General features: G+C 40.5%; 1 protein-coding gene across 1 annotated transcript in view; it reads left to right on the top strand.

Annotated features, from left to right (window-relative positions):
• The first annotated feature begins 359 nt into the window (after positions 1-359).
• LOC113444730 (amine oxidase [flavin-containing] A-like) overlaps positions 360-17,713 on the top strand; it is a 65,324-nt gene continuing 47,970 nt past the window's right edge. The window contains exon 1 of the mRNA XM_026713591.2: positions 360-647. Coding sequence (XP_026569376.1) covers positions 569-647 — 79 coding nt within the window. The 5' untranslated portion in view covers positions 360-568. The remainder of the gene's footprint in view (positions 648-17,713) is intronic.

Below are 17,713 nucleotides of genomic sequence, written 5' to 3'. Positions count from 1 at the left end.
ATACCTATTAAAATCATAAATATAAGAAGCCTGGCACCAAAATTAAGCTTCCACATAAATTAATAGCTCATTGCTAAACTATCCTGGGATTTGTCTGGTTTTTACAGCCACCCAGGGATTCCCAGTGCCTTGACCCATTTCATCAAGCCATTCGGCAGAGGTGATCTCGAAGATTCAAGACGGAACAATGAATTCCCACGCAGTCCATTTTACCCAGGCGACCTGCCCACTGCCATCACCTGCCCAATGCGAGCAGGAAGAAGCAAGGCCGCCTTCGACACGATGAATCTGGGCATCTTCACTTTCTTCTCCTCCCGGCTCTCGACTGTACGCAACCCGCCCTTTCCGACCTGCGCACTTCTCCTCCCGTTCCACCCCTTGCTTCGGCTGGTTTGTCTCCGCAGCCAGCTTCCTAATCTCTAACTGAGGTGATTGGCGGGGCAAGGTGGGCCGTCTCAGTAGGAGACCCAGCTGGGAAATTTGCTGCTGCAGCGCTCAACTGGCCAGTGAGAAAGTGGCACCTTCGTCGTCGGACGCCCAAAACTAACGGCAAAGTTAGCCCACCGGCATGGAAGACACGGCAGGCGTCCCCGCCGAGAGCGCAACTATGAGCTACGACGTGGTCGTGGTTGGGGGAGGCATCTCAGGTCAGTGAGCTTCCGCGGCACCTTCTCTGCTGACCCCGGCGCCCTCTCGCTCCCTGCCTCAATAGGTGGCAAACTTCTCAGTCAAGTTGGACGAGGGGCTCAGGCGACCATAGGCGCTCGCTCCTCTTTCGTTACGTGTTGTTTTGTTTTTGTTTTGCTTTAAATTCTGGTCAGGATGACAACGGAGGATAGATTTCAGGAGGAGATCGCAGGGACAGGATTTCCTTCTGCTGGATTGGCGAGGTTCAGAGACGGTTTGGTGTGGTGGTTAATTGGGAGACCGCGAGCTCCACTCCCACTTTGAGCACAAAGCCACCCGGGGTGACCTAGGCTAGGCACCCTCTTTCAACCCTAGAGTGGAAGCAAGAGCAAACGGTTTCTGAAACCTTGCCAGAAAACAGAAAGGGGGAAAGAAAACAGAAAGTTGCCAGAAAAGGAGCGGGAGAGGGGGGGAGAGACTGCCAAAGTTCTTTCAGATTGAGAGAATACGAAGTGTGAATTGCCTACTGGGCCGTTTGATTTCATTTATCTTTTACCTTGGACTCTTGGACTCTTACATATCTTAAATATATTGTCTTGGTACATTTTTTCCAGGAAAGCTATGAAGCTTGTTTTCTCTTTATCTAAGAAATAGCATATATAAAACTCATTCCTGCAATTTGATGTAGAATATATTACAAAATATGTTTGCTAACATGTATTTCATTACCAGATAGATCTCTTTCTACAAATTCATGTAATATATCCTATGCTCTTCTGGAGTTGTTCCTTTGACTATATGCATGAAACATTCAGGAGAATTACAAATATCATTTAGAAATGTACTGTCAGACCTGAGTAATCTCAGATCTTGAATTCAAAAATATTCAAAAACCATAGTTACAACAAAGAAAAATCCATATGCCATTCAGACTTTGTGAGTTATTTAAATATTTGTTTTCTCTTGCAGTGCTTTGAAAGTTTTTATCAAAGAACTGTTCAAACAAGTGAAATGAATTTCTATTTTATTTGTTTTTTTACCTTAGTTATTTATTAAAAACCAGTGAGATATACTCAGGATATAGACTTCCTTCCTTCCTTCCTTCCCTCCTTCTTCCTTCCTTCCTTCCTTCCATCCATCCATCAAAAAGGATTACTTGTATCAACCCACCCACTTCATATTTAGAATTTTGTCCCTCCCACCCAAAAAGTTCAATAATTTTTATTTTGCCATTTGTACATGTTTAAGGAAAAGTATTCTTTTTAAAAAATATGCTCTTAATTCTAAATAAATAACTGACAGCTGTTTAGAAAGGTATACTCAGAAATTTTATTTCTAAATGACTATTAGAGTGTAAATGTTATCTTTTTAAAAAATTAAACTTTCCCCAACACTTGTGTAGCTAGAACAATGTATTGTGTAAGAACAAAGAGTAAAGCTGCAATATCTTTAATAATACTGAAAATCAATCACAGATTAATTTATATTAAAAAATGGCATTTGCCTAAATTATTATGTGCCATCAAATCAGTCTTAATGACCACATCAATAGATTCCCTCCCCCCATAATGTTCTGTCATAACCTTGTGCTTGAGGTCTTCCAGCACCCAGCACCACTGTATCTAAGTCTATCCACCTTGCTGTTGTGTGTCCTCTTTTTGATTCTTCTGCCTTTTCTAAGAGCTAGATTTTTACACACTATTTCCAAAGTATGGTAATTTGATCCTGGTCATTTGTGCATCTAGTGAAACTCTGGACTAAGTTGGTCATTAATCCATTTGTTTTCTTAGCTATCCACGGTATTTCCAGAAGTCTTCTCAAACACCAAACTTGAAAAATGTCAATACTCTTTAAGTTATTAATGTTTTTTCCTTCAGTTTTAAAATCCTACTCATCTTGTTCCAATCCAGTTTCCCTTAATACACATTCATCATATAGTATATGTTGACTAAGCAAGGAAAATATATAGCTTTGTCTCACTCCTTTGTCAACCTGCAGTCTATTTCACCATTCTCTGTCCTAAGGGTAGCTTCCTGACCTGAGTATAAATTTTGCATGAATACAGTGAGAGTTTGTTAAGCACATCCCACTGACCCCATCAACTGCCCTACACTTCTAGAATCAGTGAAACATGTATTGAGTTCTTTTTGTAAATTTTTGACTTTCTCAAAGATCCAGCATGCATCAGCAATTTTTCTTTCTTTCTTGGCCTTTTCTAAAGTCAACTCAAACATCTGCAGATTAAAATCAGGAAAATTAATACTATTTCAGATATCCCCAAGATAGGGAGAAGTTTCACTTACTTTTCCTCATATGTATCAGTTCATTGAAGGAAATTGCAGTTGGATTAGGTGCTATATTAATACAAAAATCATCCCTATATCCCAGTATTGCATATTTTAAAGGCTAAGAAAGTTGTATTAGAAAAAAGGATCATCTCTATTAATAACAAGTGGGATTGCATTTAGTATGTGGTGCCTTTTCATGGCTCAAATACTTCCCAGTTCTCATGCATTTACTTCATAGTCTCTATAACAGCCTAATAAGGCTATTGCAGATGAAGAGAAAATATAGTTTGTAGCTGAAATGACAATGGAACCTCAGTTCACCTTCTCCACATTGTTCCTTTGACATACCAGTATTCTTAATAAAATTAATTAATTGAAATGATTGTGTGTTTTCTAGTTGGATATTAAATTAAATCTGTCATTTCATAAGTGTATTCCATAGGATACACTCATAGGACGAATCAAGTTGGACAATAGTTTTGAGTCTCCATTGTTCTTAGGAGCATGGTTAGCACAAGTCAATGTTACAATGTTTAGGAGAGGAAAGATTAAAAAAAAATTCATTTTTATTACTGTTGAAGAACTCCTTATATATATCCTAATCACATTCCCTTAGTTCTCTCTCTGCACTTAATAGCCAAAGAACAAGTCCTTGTCTCAGAAAGAGAAGGTTTTAATGAAATTAGTTTTTGATTAATGCTAGTGAAGTGGGATCTGAGTTCAATCATAGACAATTTTAATAATAGTGGAGATGCTGTGATCATTTCTGTGCACTAGAGGTTGGAAACATCAAAAAGAACATTGAATTCATATCTTTCTCAATCAATCTCAGATACATGAACTTTCATCTGTGCTCATAATTATAATTGATTGTCATTCTCATTTGATGAAAATGACTTTGATATTCCAAATGAACCCTATTGCTATAAGGCATCCTGCTGTCAAGGCAAGTAACTACTCAGATTTGCTAGTGACAGTGAGAAATAAAAGTGCTTCCTGCCTTTTTCTTTATTAAAGGCAAAATGCTTAAGGAATAACATAATTATTTTTATTCCAGGAAGTATTGATATGTCTGGTAATGATCATAAGGAACACATTTGCATTTGTCTGATAGATGCCCATTAGTATGAGCAATACTGATAGATGGTTCTCAGGCTAGTTTTAGGAAAAGATTTTGCTTCTGCCCATAGCATAGGAAAATAAATGTTTTTGCTTGGGATATTTTTGGCATGATTTCAAGAGCCAATGTGTCAAATATTGGATGTACTCCAGCAAAATCTGCACCAAAGACTTAAATAAACAGGCTTAAAGTGGACAGTAAAGTGTTTATAACTGGAATCTTATGTATGTTCATCTCATACCAAACCCGTTTGACCTTAGGTAAACTAAGAAAATACTCTCTGGAAGGAAACTGATATTTGCAGAAAGCATATGATTATAGTTTAGTTTAGCTTTAACAATATAGATCTGTGATGGTGAACCTATGGCATGCATGCCACAGGTGGCATGCAGAGGCATTTCTGCCTGCATGCGAGCTGCAGGCAAACTTACCTCACTGCGCATGCGCACACCTCATAGCTGATTTTCGGTGGGTTTGAGGCCTTTTTCAATCTCCCAAAGGCTTGAGGAAGTTTTGTCACTTCCAGTTTTTCCTAAAATACTGGAAGTGATGAAAGGGGACTAGTTTTTGGCCTGCAAAGCCTGCAGAAACCTTCCCGAAGCCTCTGGGAGGCCAAAAAAGGCCTCAAACCAGCCAAAAATCAGCTGTGAGGCGCAGTGCAGAAAAGGGGGTGGCAGTGGATGGCTGGGGGAGGTGGGGATTGTGCATGCATGCGTGGGAGGCATGGAGTGTGTGTGCATTGCCTTCTGGGTGCTGGCACGCGAGCGCAAGCATGCAAGTGCATGCACAATTTTTGGCACAGGAGCCCAAAAAGATTAGCCAGCACTGAGATAGATAGTACTTGTTTAATAACTGTCTTGTCATTTGAAATTACAATGGTGCTAAAAAGTAACATTACAACCAATCTTCCCATTTATGACTGTAACAGAGTTCCTCAGTCATGTGATTGCTATTTGTGTACTTCAAATAGTATGCATTTTCACTTGTGACAAGCACAATGGAAGGTGGACTTAAAATCATAGTGATGTAATTTTCCCTTAACAACTATGTTGCTTAGTGACCACTTTATTGGTTCTAATAGTGGCTGTTCAGCAAGGACTACCTGCAATGTATTTCCTCATTGAAAACCAATAGTCATATTTTCCCACATATTTTCCCACATACTGTATTAATATGGAACATTGTTTTTTTTAACCTGTACAATTGTAAAAAAAAATTGAAGTTTAATAGAGACTTATCAGAGGCAGATAAACAGTTATGAAGATTTTTATTAGTAGTAGCCTTATGACATTTATTGACACTTTAAATATCAATATTATAGTTGTTACAAAATGTAATAAGCAGTTAAAGAAAGAGATTGAAACTATTTATTCTCCTACTTTAAAGATTAGATTTACATTTGTTTTTATTTGATGTTTTCCAGTGTATTTTTTTCTTAGCAATGTTTGTTGCTTCCAGTGTTGTCCACAGAATTGGAAACATGAGTCAGAATTAATTTCATTATAACAACATATATGGGTCTAAACCCTGACTCAAGTATTTAGCAAACCTTATCTTATATCTATGTTTATTTTAAAAAAATGAAAAAGTTTTTTTTACTTTTATAACAAAAACAACAAATAAAAGCATCTTTCAGTTATACAGTGTGTCGACTGAGTACATATGTCTTGTGCACATAGTAATATTTATATACATTTCTTATTGAATTTACATTCATATTATAACCTATTCAATATTATATATCATAGTGTATCATTGTTACAGTGTCATTTCTTGCTTCATTTCCAACTATTCTTAGAAACAAATCCCAAATCTTATTGGGTTACATTCAAATTATGGACTATTCAGCAATATCTATCATAGTATATCATTATTACAGTGTCATTTATTTTCTTGCTTTATTTTCCAACCATCCATAGAATAGATCCCAAATCTTATAATACTCTCTTTCTTCTTACTCTCTAATTGCTAGTGTTAACTTACTCATTTCTTTTTTTTTTTAACAAATTTTATTGATTTTCCAAAACAATACACAGACAAACAAAACATAAAATATAATGACATAGGAATTTTTTTTTCTTAAAAAGCCAATACAACAACTTATTTAAAGACAGAATTATTCCAAGTTATCACATTTCCAAACAAGCACAATTTGATATATATATTTACCTTATCTGTTCATCTTCATATCTTATCCCAAACTTCTCTTTATTACTTCTTATCCTTCTATTTATTCAAATTATATCTCTTTAACTTTAGATTGTATACATTTTTTATATCCATCTGTCTTATACATTTTCATTATTCTCTTCCAATAAAAACAAACAAACAAACAAGACATAAAACATAAAAACATAAACATCTTTTCTGAAAGTTGCTTGATCCCGGGTTAAAACTCATCATACAGACACCTCTTCAAAAATCACGTTCCTTTTATATATCATTCCATATCTTATTACCGTTTTCCATTTTCTATATAGCTTCTTCCTTTTTTTAACTCTCTTAATTTTATTCTACTCATCTCAGTTCAAGTCATAATACTTAACATTCTTTGTCTGTTCTCAACTATCCATTCATTTTTTCTCTTTAAACAAAACCTCTCCTGTACACTAATTAGAGTATGACGCCTTTAACTCTTTCCCCTAACCTGATAATACTTAATATCACACATAACTTGTATTGGGATTCTGTTTAGCACATCCTAAAGTCACACAATATATTATATAAAGAGAAAAAGAAAAATTTTAATCATACCTATTAATACTTATTTATATATTTATATCTTGAACATTTTATTCTATAAATGCCTATAATAACACAATCTTATGTACCTTACAGAATCCTTTTTCAATTAAATTTACCCATTGTCTATAAATAAATTTTGTTTCTTCAAATCTTGCTTCCCATCATTGAGACTTCTCACCCCCTCCTTTCTCCCTTGCTTCTTCTTTTCCTTACCCTGTTCACCCCTTTGTCTTTCCACCTCCCTTTCCTTCTTGTGCTTTCCCCCTTCCTGTTGTTTCCTTATCTTATATCCACCCTTCAACTCATTTTTATCTGTTTTGGTTGTTTTTTTAAGTTTTAAAATCCCTTTTTCCTTTTCCTCTTCCTCCTTCTTCTCCCCCAGTAGGGTCACATGTTCATCAAAAATGGTTCCTTCTTTGTCCCAATTATCCTGCTGCGCAATCAATTCTCCATAGGAATGCACCGCCATTTCTAAAGATTGAAAAAGAATGTCCAAGGTATCATTCCAGTCTTGTTCTTCCTTTTTATATTTTAGATATTCAGTTTTAAATTCATCCAAAAGTGGTGCCATTATGAAGAGGAAAACTTTTTCCCAAAACAACCACCCGAGTGTTTTTAAACAAAGAAAAAAAAGTTTCCCAAAAGATGCAAAGTCACCAAACAATCCAGATAAACTATTTCATTTAGCACTTTTTCCCTTCTTCCATTTCTTTTTCTGGGGTTGCTATTAAATCACAAAATTCCAATTATAATATGTCTTTTGAAGTCTTATTAATGCTCAAATGGCTCTTTAAAATTCTAGGTAGTCTGCTCCTTATTCTCAAATTCAATTTTTTTTCCTCTCCCTTCCCACTCACAGCAGAAGAAAAAATTTTCTTTAAATATTTAGAAATCCATATCCCTTTGGCATTAGCACAGTCTTTAGCATTTAGCATACCTTCAATGCGGGTTTCCGATTTCTCTCAAAGCTGTTCCGTTTGGAAGGAGAGTGAAAAGAAAAAAAGTTTTCCCTTTGATATCCATTCGCTGCTTACTCAGTCTGGGAACAATGTGTCTTTAATAGGTGTTAAATACCAGGATACTTTCACTGTTCCTTTGTCCCGGTCAGCAAAATCAGTTTCATTTCTTCACAAACCCCTCCAGCACATTTCTTTCCCCGGCTGGGCTCTTCTAAATGGCGGCCATAAAAGATCGCCGTTCAGTTGCCATCGGAGAGGGAGATTTAGCCGGCTAGGGAAGAGAGATGCGATGTCTCTCGTCCCTGCCAGAACCCCCCAGTCTTCACCACCTTCTACAAAGGTGGCTTAGCCCCGAAGCCAAATGGCTCGAGGCACTCAGGCAGTGAACACAGGCAGAACCCGTGCAGAGTCACGGAATCCTGCCTGCACCGAAGCACCACAAGCCGGAAGTGTCCTAACTTACTCATTTCTGCACATTCCAATATTTTCTTAATCACCTCCTCCTTCATCGGAACTTTCTCATTTTTCCAATTTTGGGCAAATACAATTCTAACTGCTGTTAATACATGTATAATCAAATATGTTATTTCTTTGCTACAATTCTCAGGCAAAATCCCCAATAAATATCTCAGGCTTTAAATCTATATGTTGTTTTACCATCTTTTCCAACCATGTGTGTATTTTAGTCCAATATCTTTTAGATTCTGTGCATGTTCACCACATATGGTAGTATGATCCGGGTATCTGATGACATTTCCAACATTTTGCTGATTTGTCTTTAAACATCTTTGCCAATTTTGCCGGGGGGAAGGTGCCACCTATAAAACATCTTATACAAGTTCTCTTTATAGGCTGCTGACATCGTTAATTTATAATTTCTATTCCATAATTTCTGCCATTTATCCAAATCTATCCCATGTCCAAATTTTTTTTCCCAGGCTATCATCATTTCCTTAACTTGTTCTTCTTCTAGCTTCACTCCTAGTAAATAGTCATACAATTTTTTAATCATCTTCTCTTCATTTTCTGTTAAAATTTTATTGAATTCAGTCGATTCATTATAAAACCCAAATATTTTAACTTCTTTCTCATATCTAGAATGTATTTGCATATATGAATACCAATTCATTTCAATCCCTTGCTCATCTAGTTCTTGTTTTATTTTGAGTTCACCCTTTTCATTTAAAACATCATTGTATATAACAATATGTCCCACATTAAAAACATTTGGATATATAAATGCCTCCATTGTTGATAACCAGACTGGTCTTTTCAAATAGTGTTGTTCCCTTATTTTCTCCCATATTGACAGTAAGGCATCTCTTACATAATGTCTTTGAAAGTAATCATGTGCCTTGTTTTTCTTATACCATAAAAATGCATGCCAACCCAATTGTAGATTGTTCTCCTCCATTGTTAACAGCCTAGTATTCCTTAAAACAATCCATTATTTCATTCACATCAATACCATGGCCTGATAGTATAGTTCCCAGCTGGGTGGTCCGAAACCTCCTCTTGTTCTTGCATCTTGTAACAATTTTAATTTAATCCTTGTTTTTTTCATTGCTATATATAGTTCAATATCATTTTATTTAAATCCTTAAAATATTGTTTCCCCAATTTTATTGGAATTGTCTGGAATAAGTATAGTACTCTTGGTAGAATATTCATTTTAATTGTTGATATTCTCCCTATCAAAGATAGTTGTAAATTTTTCCATTTTTCTAGGTCTGTCACAATCTGCTGTTTTAGTCTATAATAGTTATCCTCCTGCAAAAGGCTGTAATTTGTACTCCTCTTTTTTATCTTCATACCTTTTATTTCCTTGTTTTTTCTAATATTTCTATTTAATACTTCCAAAGTCAGTGAAAATAACAGTGGCAACTGGGGGCTTGTCTAGTTCCTTGTCTAGTTCCTTTCTTAATATTAATATTCCCAGTCAAGTCCCCATTTATCATTATTTTTGCTGATTGTTTATAATATATTGCCTCAATCATTTTGACAAACCTTTCCCCAAAGCCCATCTCTTCCATTTGTGCCAACATAAATTGCCAATTTGCATTGTCAAATGCTTCTCTGTGCATCTAAAAAAAAAGCACAACACAGAGAGAGAGACAACACAGAGAGAGAGAGAGAGACACAGAGAGAGAGAGACAGGGAGGGAGGGAAAAGAGAGAGAGGCAAGAGACACAGAGAGAGAGATGAGAGAGAGAGAGAAAGAAAAAGAGATGAGAAGGAGAGAGGGAGAAAGAGAGAGAGAGAGAGACCTGTTTAAAAGAAAATAGAAAAATGGCTCTTTGATTGTTTAAGGTTGCAGACCCCGGGTTAAGTAAATACCATGGTCATTAAGTGAAACTTGTGGTCATTAAGCAAACACTGTGGTTGTTAAACAAGTCCATTTTCCCCAATGGGTATTTTTAATTGGAAACCAGAAGGAATTGTTGGAAACTGGCAAAAAAGATAGAAAATCTCAGTCACAAGACTGTGTAGGATATTGTAACTGGTCATACGTGTGTGTATGGCTGTCAAAACTCCAAAAACAGGTCAAGTAGCTCTGGGGAGGTCAGTTGTAAATCAAAACACTTGCTAAGCAACTGGCCATTAAGTGAGGACCACTTATATTTGGTTTGCCAGTCACATGGCCACCTAGCCACACCTACCCCAGTCACATGACCATCGAGCCACAGCCAGCCAGTCACATCAACACCAAACCCTGCCCAGTCAGCAAGCCACACCCACCCAGTCACATGACCAGCAAGCCAGACCCACAAATTAGGCCACGCCCACAGAACCAGTTGTTAAGAAATTTGAATCCCATCCCTGGATGCACTAGCATCTGCTGTTTGTCTAACGCATTTGGAGCCCTGAGCAGCTTAGGAGGCAAACAAAAGTGGAAGGTATGAAAGTGATTAAAGTTTTGTCAGTTAAAGGCAGCAGCTGGGAAATGGAATTGAGCTTGTAAACTTGTGGCCGACACTTTTCAGGGAAGCATACTGTAGAAAAGGACTTTGGGAATAGATTATTTATTCAAGCAATCTCTTTGTTCTGGGAGAAGGAAAAAAATGGGCGAAGCCCAGGACAACATGTATTGATTGTAATGGTGAACACATGATTGAGAAAGAGTCTCTGTGAAGCTTGCAAATGCATGCCTTGGTTGTGAAGTTATTTTTGGGCACCATCATAACTTCAAATAATTATTGCATGAGGCAGTCAGTAAACATGGTCTATCTGTATTACACATAGGTTCTGCAGATAATCATTATGTTCTTTTTACCTTCCTTATGTCCTCATGGAAATATGATATTGGGAATTATAATTCTGAGAACAGAAAGATTTTGAGAATTGGGCTTATGTTTGAAGAAATATTGGGGGGGAAAACCTAAAAGTACACTTCAGTTGCTATTTCTTGTTGTTAGCTAAATAGCATTAAAAGTCAACTGTATATTGGGAAAGGAAATCATGGGCTGTAATATTTATCCCTGAGGGTATAGAAGAAATGTTATCTGGTTTATTTTGGCAGCTCTGCATTAACTTGTCTGCACAGATATTTATATTTGGCTAATTAGAGTTGAAAGGTATTGCCAAATGTCATTTCTCAGTGGAGCACAGAAGTAATTAGATTTCCCATTAGTGAAGCAGTGTAAGCAAATCACAGAAAATTTGTATATTGCTATGGTAAACCTTCAATGTAGCAGATATATTGATGGCCAGTTTGTACTGCAATTTACTGTGCTTTGAGATAATCAAGAAGTACAAAAGTAAAATATTAAGCAACAGTTGTGGCCTAGAAGTACACTAAAAAGAGAATGCTACAAGAAATTTTTCGAGTACTTATTACTCAGCCAGGCAACCGCTTTAATCGTCTAATGTTTGAATGCCTGACAATCACCTATCATAGTAGTAAAGTGTGATTCCTATTCATGAGTTTTTTTCAGCTCTTGTTTATCTTGCTAATTAATAAAAGATTGTCTGAAAAATGGAATAAATAAATGAAGCATAACATTCTTCCCTTGGCAAATCAAGGTACCTCCTTTTTTTTTTTTAGAAATGATAGTTAAGTTTATTGTTATTAATGCTTAAAATTGGTTGAAATCTAGTAGGAATTTCCTTTATTTATTTTTTCTTGCAATCTCATGCCTGCCATACTGACTGAGTATTTGAAATTTCATATATCAAGGAGATAGAATGTTCTTAATTAAGCCTTGGCTACTTTGGATAATATTGGGATGTTCCAATTTATTCTACATATATCATATATATGTAGAATAAATTCTACATATAGAATTCTATATAAATTCTACATATAGACCAAATATATAAATCTATTCTTTAATTAATATGAATAAATTTGAGGAAAAGGGTTGTTAACTCATAAAACATTCCTATGCCTGCTTTCGAGTTGCCATTAATCAGGGCAATCACCGGAACCCTGACGGGTTGCAATAGGACCTCTAATTTTATATAGCAGGTTGCCTTGCTCATGAAGCACATTACATTTATAATTTACATCCAATATTTAAAATAAAGCAATGACAAATCCCCAAATGTATTTATGTAAGAGAAATTATTCACTCTGGGTATGCTACAAAATGCAATATAAACAAATATTTTTTTTACTTTGATTTTGTACATGATACCATTTTTCACAGATTCTGACTTTAGTTTCAAACAGATTGACTTTCAGCAACTACTGCACACAATTGTTGAACAGCTGCTAGGAACAGTTTGGAAACTTTAGTCTGATATTACATCACTCAATGAAAATTAGGAAGAACTTGATTCATAAGGTTCATCAACTTTGTTGTCTATATGCTAATGCTTATAATATTGAAATTAATTATATTAAAAATGTTGAAGTGTTGAAGAAAAATATGATATATTAAATATAACTCAGACCTAGTGATAACGTAATTGGAAAACAATTAAAGGATACAACTCATTCAGAATGAACAGATGCAATAGAAATGGAAGAATATAATAAAATACCTAAATATAATCATATGGAAAGGTATAGGATGAGGATATTTGACTTAGAAATTGTACGTGTGAAAAGGAACTTCCAGTTGTAGTAGAACACAAGCTGAATATTTAGGGATGTAACTCTGAGTACAAATTACCTACTAAGTTTTTAAATGTCTGTATTCTACAGTAGAAACTAATTCATTCAGCATGGATCTTACCTCCTACACTGATAATACTTTGCTCAAGCCATCCAAATGTTAGAATAACTTTGAGGACTTGATCAGAGATAACATGGCTTTAATGTTGATCAAGCACTATTTAATAATTGTTTTGAATTAATTGTCAGAATTCATTCAACAATTGATTTTTTTCCCTAATACTTATTTAGAATTAGGCTTTTACCTTGGGGACTAACTGTAGATTTAGAGGGACTTGTGTGTATCTTTCTCTGTGTATGTGTGTTTCTCCCTCGAGCTGCTCGGATCATCCAGAGGGTGGGAGGTGCTCCAGTCTGCGTCTGTGTAGGCTGAGCTTAATTATTAGGGAACGCTCCGCCCTCTGTCACGTAGTCCCTTGTAGCTTCCCAGTTTATGCTCAGCCTTTGCAGAGTTAGGCTGTGTGTTTTGATTGTGCTTCCCACTCTTTGGCTGATTCAAGCAGGATAATATTTCAGTTCAGGTTTGATTTAAGCTTTTTATTTCCTTAGCCTCTGCGCATCTGGGGGTGTCTTGAGACTTAGGGGTGTGCGTTCTCGCCCCCAGGGGGCTGAGCGGGCGGCTTAGCAGTGCTTAGCGCTAACACCCCACCCCACCCCCCCACCCCACCCCCCCGCTCTCTGCCGTTTATTTCTTTCTTTCCTGCCTTGCTGTCCTGGTGCCTTTCTAAGGTCTGGAGCCTTTTTTATTCTGGTTTTCCCCCCACTAACGCCAATTTCAGCATCCTCGCCCTTGTGGCTCGCAGGACGCACCCACCCTGAGCCGCCCGCTTTGCCTTTTGCTTTCGATTTCCAGGCGGCCGCCATTTTGGGCGCCGCCTCGTGGCCGGGCGACATTTTGCAGGCCTCCTATTGCTGCGACGTTCTGCTGGCCCTAGGCTTAGGCTCCCAGGCCTAGTAGGGCTGATCTCTCTATCTCCCTCTCCCAGAGGGGAAAAAAAGCTGTTCTTTACTCTTTACTCTGTTAATTGTTGGTGTAAGTGTTGGCTTCCGCAGCAGATCTCAGGGTGGGGAATTAGAAAAGCAGCCACTCCCTCCCTGAGGGGGGGCAAGCTGCCTGAGGCCTTGTATTGCTGGCGTTGATTTGGCTGATTGACTTCTCTTCCTTTTACCAACTGCCAGGTTGTTGTTCAGTCTAATACAGGATATCTTCATATTTCCTTACATTGGTAATCCAATCTCATTCAATCGGCATTTTTTCTCTCTCAGATTTGCTTAGAGAGACCTAGCTTCCATCACTGTCGCTGCAGTGTGTTTTCCTGGATCCTTATCCTGGTGGGATATAATTGTACATTAAAAGTCTATATCTGTGGCAGTTTTTTAAAAACCTTTTTTCCTTTTTTGGTCATATTTTCAGATTATTAATTGCAAATTCCAAAAGGGGGCGCGGGCCAGTTTCTGGATACCCGGCCTTACCCAGGTCGTATCCTAGGCGTGCCAACCGCCTGTACACACACATATATATATTTCTATATATTCATATTGATACTTCTGTTGTTTTACCATGGCAGATGATAACCCTAACTCCCGCCATTCTTTGAAGGCGAAATCTAAGTTACATCATGTGCGCAGACAGGCTAAGGAAACCTCCCAGGAGACTTCTAAGGCCTCTCAAAGGGACGCTTTAAGGCGTCATAAGGCACTAGAGAAGGAGTTCGATAGGCGCTCTAGGGTGACTCAACCATCACCCCCAGCCGCCCCTTCTACTTCCAGGCACCCCCCCCCTCCAGTTTGTTCCCCTCTCTCCAGGCACAGCTCATCCCAGGAGTCTCACGCCCCTGGACCAGCTACCAGCCGGATGCCTGAAGCAACCTTCACTCCCACGGCCGCTGGCCTGAGACAGGAGGACCCACCCACGATCGAGATGCCTGAGTACATGAGAACTTGGATGGAGCAGGCTATTCGACAGGGGATAGCTCAAGGCATGCAGCAGATGGCCGGATCAAGCCTTCCTCAGACGGCTCCCGCGCAAGAGCCGGTGCCAACTAGGTCCATGCCCACCCTGGACCCTGCTCCTGGTCAGGTACCCTCCCGGGGGGCCAGCCCTCTTCCAGAAAGGGAACCGGAGGAGGGAATGGAAATTTTAGACCAATACAGGGAGGAGGAGGAGGACCTTGAATGGGGATCCACCTTCCATGGGGAACCCTTTTCAGATTTAGACCCGATAGAAGCAGAGTTGTCGGAGGACGAGGGCCTTACCCCCGACCAGCCTTCCTTTGTGGGGTTATTCAAGCCCCACATGTTTAAGTCCATCTTGTTCAAGGCCAAGAACACCTTGGGCCTGGCCACTCAACTTCCCCCTGTCCCCCACTCCTCTGGGGAGGAACCAGAGGACGCAATGTTCAAGCAGCCCGTGGTGGCCGAGGATGTGATTCCTGCTCCTCCCATTTTCCACGATCTGGTTTCCAACCAACTGGGTTTTACGGGGCTCCTCCGGCCCCATCCACACAGGATAAGAGGTTCTTTAACCTCGAACCGGGTTTCTGCTCCCTCCTCAATACCCCGGAGGTGGACGAGCCCATTGTTGGTCTAGCCTCTTCCTCCTCCCCGAGTGACCCCCTGGAGGCCCTCAAACCCGAGGATAGGAGGTCTGAATTGGCCTTGCGTCGGGCTCATCTAGCCGATGCCTGGGCAATTAGATCGGCCACCGCAGCCTCCTTCTTTACCAGGTCCTCTATCCGGTGGCTCCGTCAACTGAAGGCCCACATCCCTCCATCCAATACATGGGCGCTGCAGGACATAGCCAAAATCACAGCGGCGGCAGAGTTCTCAGCTGACGCCACGTACCATTTGGTTAAATTCGCCTCCCGGGCGTTAGCGTCCCAGGTCACTGCCCGCCGCCTGCTCTGGCTCAAACCATGGCAGGCGGACATGAAGAACAAGGTCAAGCTGGCCTCCGCCCCCATTAAAGGGGAGAAGCTCTTTGGGCTGGCCCTGGACCCTCTCTTGGCCGAAACTAGGGGAAAGAAGAAATTCCTTCCTCCACTTTTTCGGAGGCCTGACTCCCGAGCCCCTCAGCCCTTTCGAAGAGGATCCTCCCGGTCCTTCTACCAGTCCCCCTTCCCCCCCAGGTACCCAAGACCTCCCTTGTATAGAGCATCATATTCCCAGGATCGTTCCGACCCGAGCGATCGAAATAGGAGGGGCGGAGGATTTAAGCGTCCCTTCAGGGGTTCCGGGGGGAGACCCTTCCGACGCTCCAAATGAATCCTGTCTTTTTCCCCCCATTGGTGGTCGGCTGAGGCATTTCGCTGACCTGTGGGATTCTACCACTTCCAACAAATGGGTCAGGGACTCCATCAGGTTTGGACTCGCTCTGGAGTTCAACTCTCAACCTCCCGAGTTCTTCATGTCATCTCCCCCCTCTAGGGACCCCTCCAAACACAAATTAATGGATGCGACCATCCATCACTTACTCTCCATCCAGGCCATCCAGCCAGTTCCCCCCCTCTCAGCGAGGGCAGGGTTTCTATTCCCACCTCTTCATGGTTCCCAAGTCCTCGGGGGGATGGAGGGCTATCCTGGACCTCAAACAGCTCAACCGCTTCCTAACCCCCTGCAAATTCAAAATGCACACCCTCCAATCCATTTTGCAGGGTACCAGGCAAGGAGATTGGCTATCTTCTATAGACCTCTCTGAGGCATACCTCCACATCCCAATTCGGCCTTCACACTCTAAATTCCTTAGATTCTGCTACAATCACCACCATTTTCAGTATGTGGCCCTTCCCTTTGGGTTAGCCTCTGCTCCCAGAGTTTTCACTAAGATCCTCGTGGCCCTGGCAGCTCGCTTAAGGGACTGCCCGGTCCGTCTCCACTGCTATCTGGATGATATCCTCATCCTGTCCCATTCACAATCCCAAGCAGAGCTGGACACCAAGACAGAGCTCTCCGCCCTCCACGCCCATGGTTTCCTGGTCAACCAAAAAAAGAGCCAACTGGTCCCTTCTACCCGAATTGCCCACTTGGGGGCCATCATTGACACGGTGCAGGAAAAAGTGTTCCTTTCCCCAGAAAGGCTCAGGAGTATTCGAAATTCAATTCAGGTTATTCGCCGATCAAAGAGGGCTTCTCTGTTAGATTTATCTAAATTACTGGGAAAAATGGTTTCATGCATCTCTATTATTCCTTGGGCCCGTCTTCATACCAGGTCCCTGCAGTGGCTCCTGCTTCCGTTTCAAAGGTCCGGCAGAAGCAATTCAAAATCTTCCATCAAGGTACCTCCAAAGGTCCTCTTGTCTCTCCTCTGGTGGACCAACCCTGCCATCAACAGGGGTCATCTCTTCAAAGATCCCCAGCGTCTCGTCATCACCACAGATGCCAGCCTGAGCGGTTGGGGCGCTCACATCCAGTCCCTTACAACACAGGGCAAATGGTCCCATGCAGAGCGGGCCTGCAGCATAAACTGGCTGGAGCTCCACGCCATCCACCTGGCCCTGCGCCACTTCCTGCCTCAGGTACGCAGGCAGCACGTCCTTATTCTCACGGACAACGTTACCACCAAGGCCCATGTCAACAGGCAAGGCGGGACCCAGTCTATTCGGTTGATGAGAGAGGCCGAGAGACTCTGCCGTTGGGCAGAGCATCACCTCCTCTCGATCAAAGCAGAACACATTTCGGGGGCCTCAAACACCCGAGTGGACTGGTTAAGCAGGGCCACCGTGGACCAGTCCGAGTGGCGCATTCATCCATCCCTTTTCAGGGAAGCGACCATGATCTTCGGTCTCCCGTTAGTGGACCTCTTTGCATCCCCCACAACACCCAGCTCCTCGGTTCTTCTCCAGATTCCCTTCCCCGG

This window comes from Pseudonaja textilis, chromosome 7 (assembly GCF_049901715.1).
Source record: "Pseudonaja textilis isolate UNSWEBS1 chromosome 7, rPseTex1.2, whole genome shotgun sequence".
Classification (NCBI taxonomy): Eukaryota; Metazoa; Chordata; class Lepidosauria; order Squamata; family Elapidae; genus Pseudonaja; species Pseudonaja textilis.
This window is presented reverse-complemented; position numbering and strand designations above follow the sequence as displayed.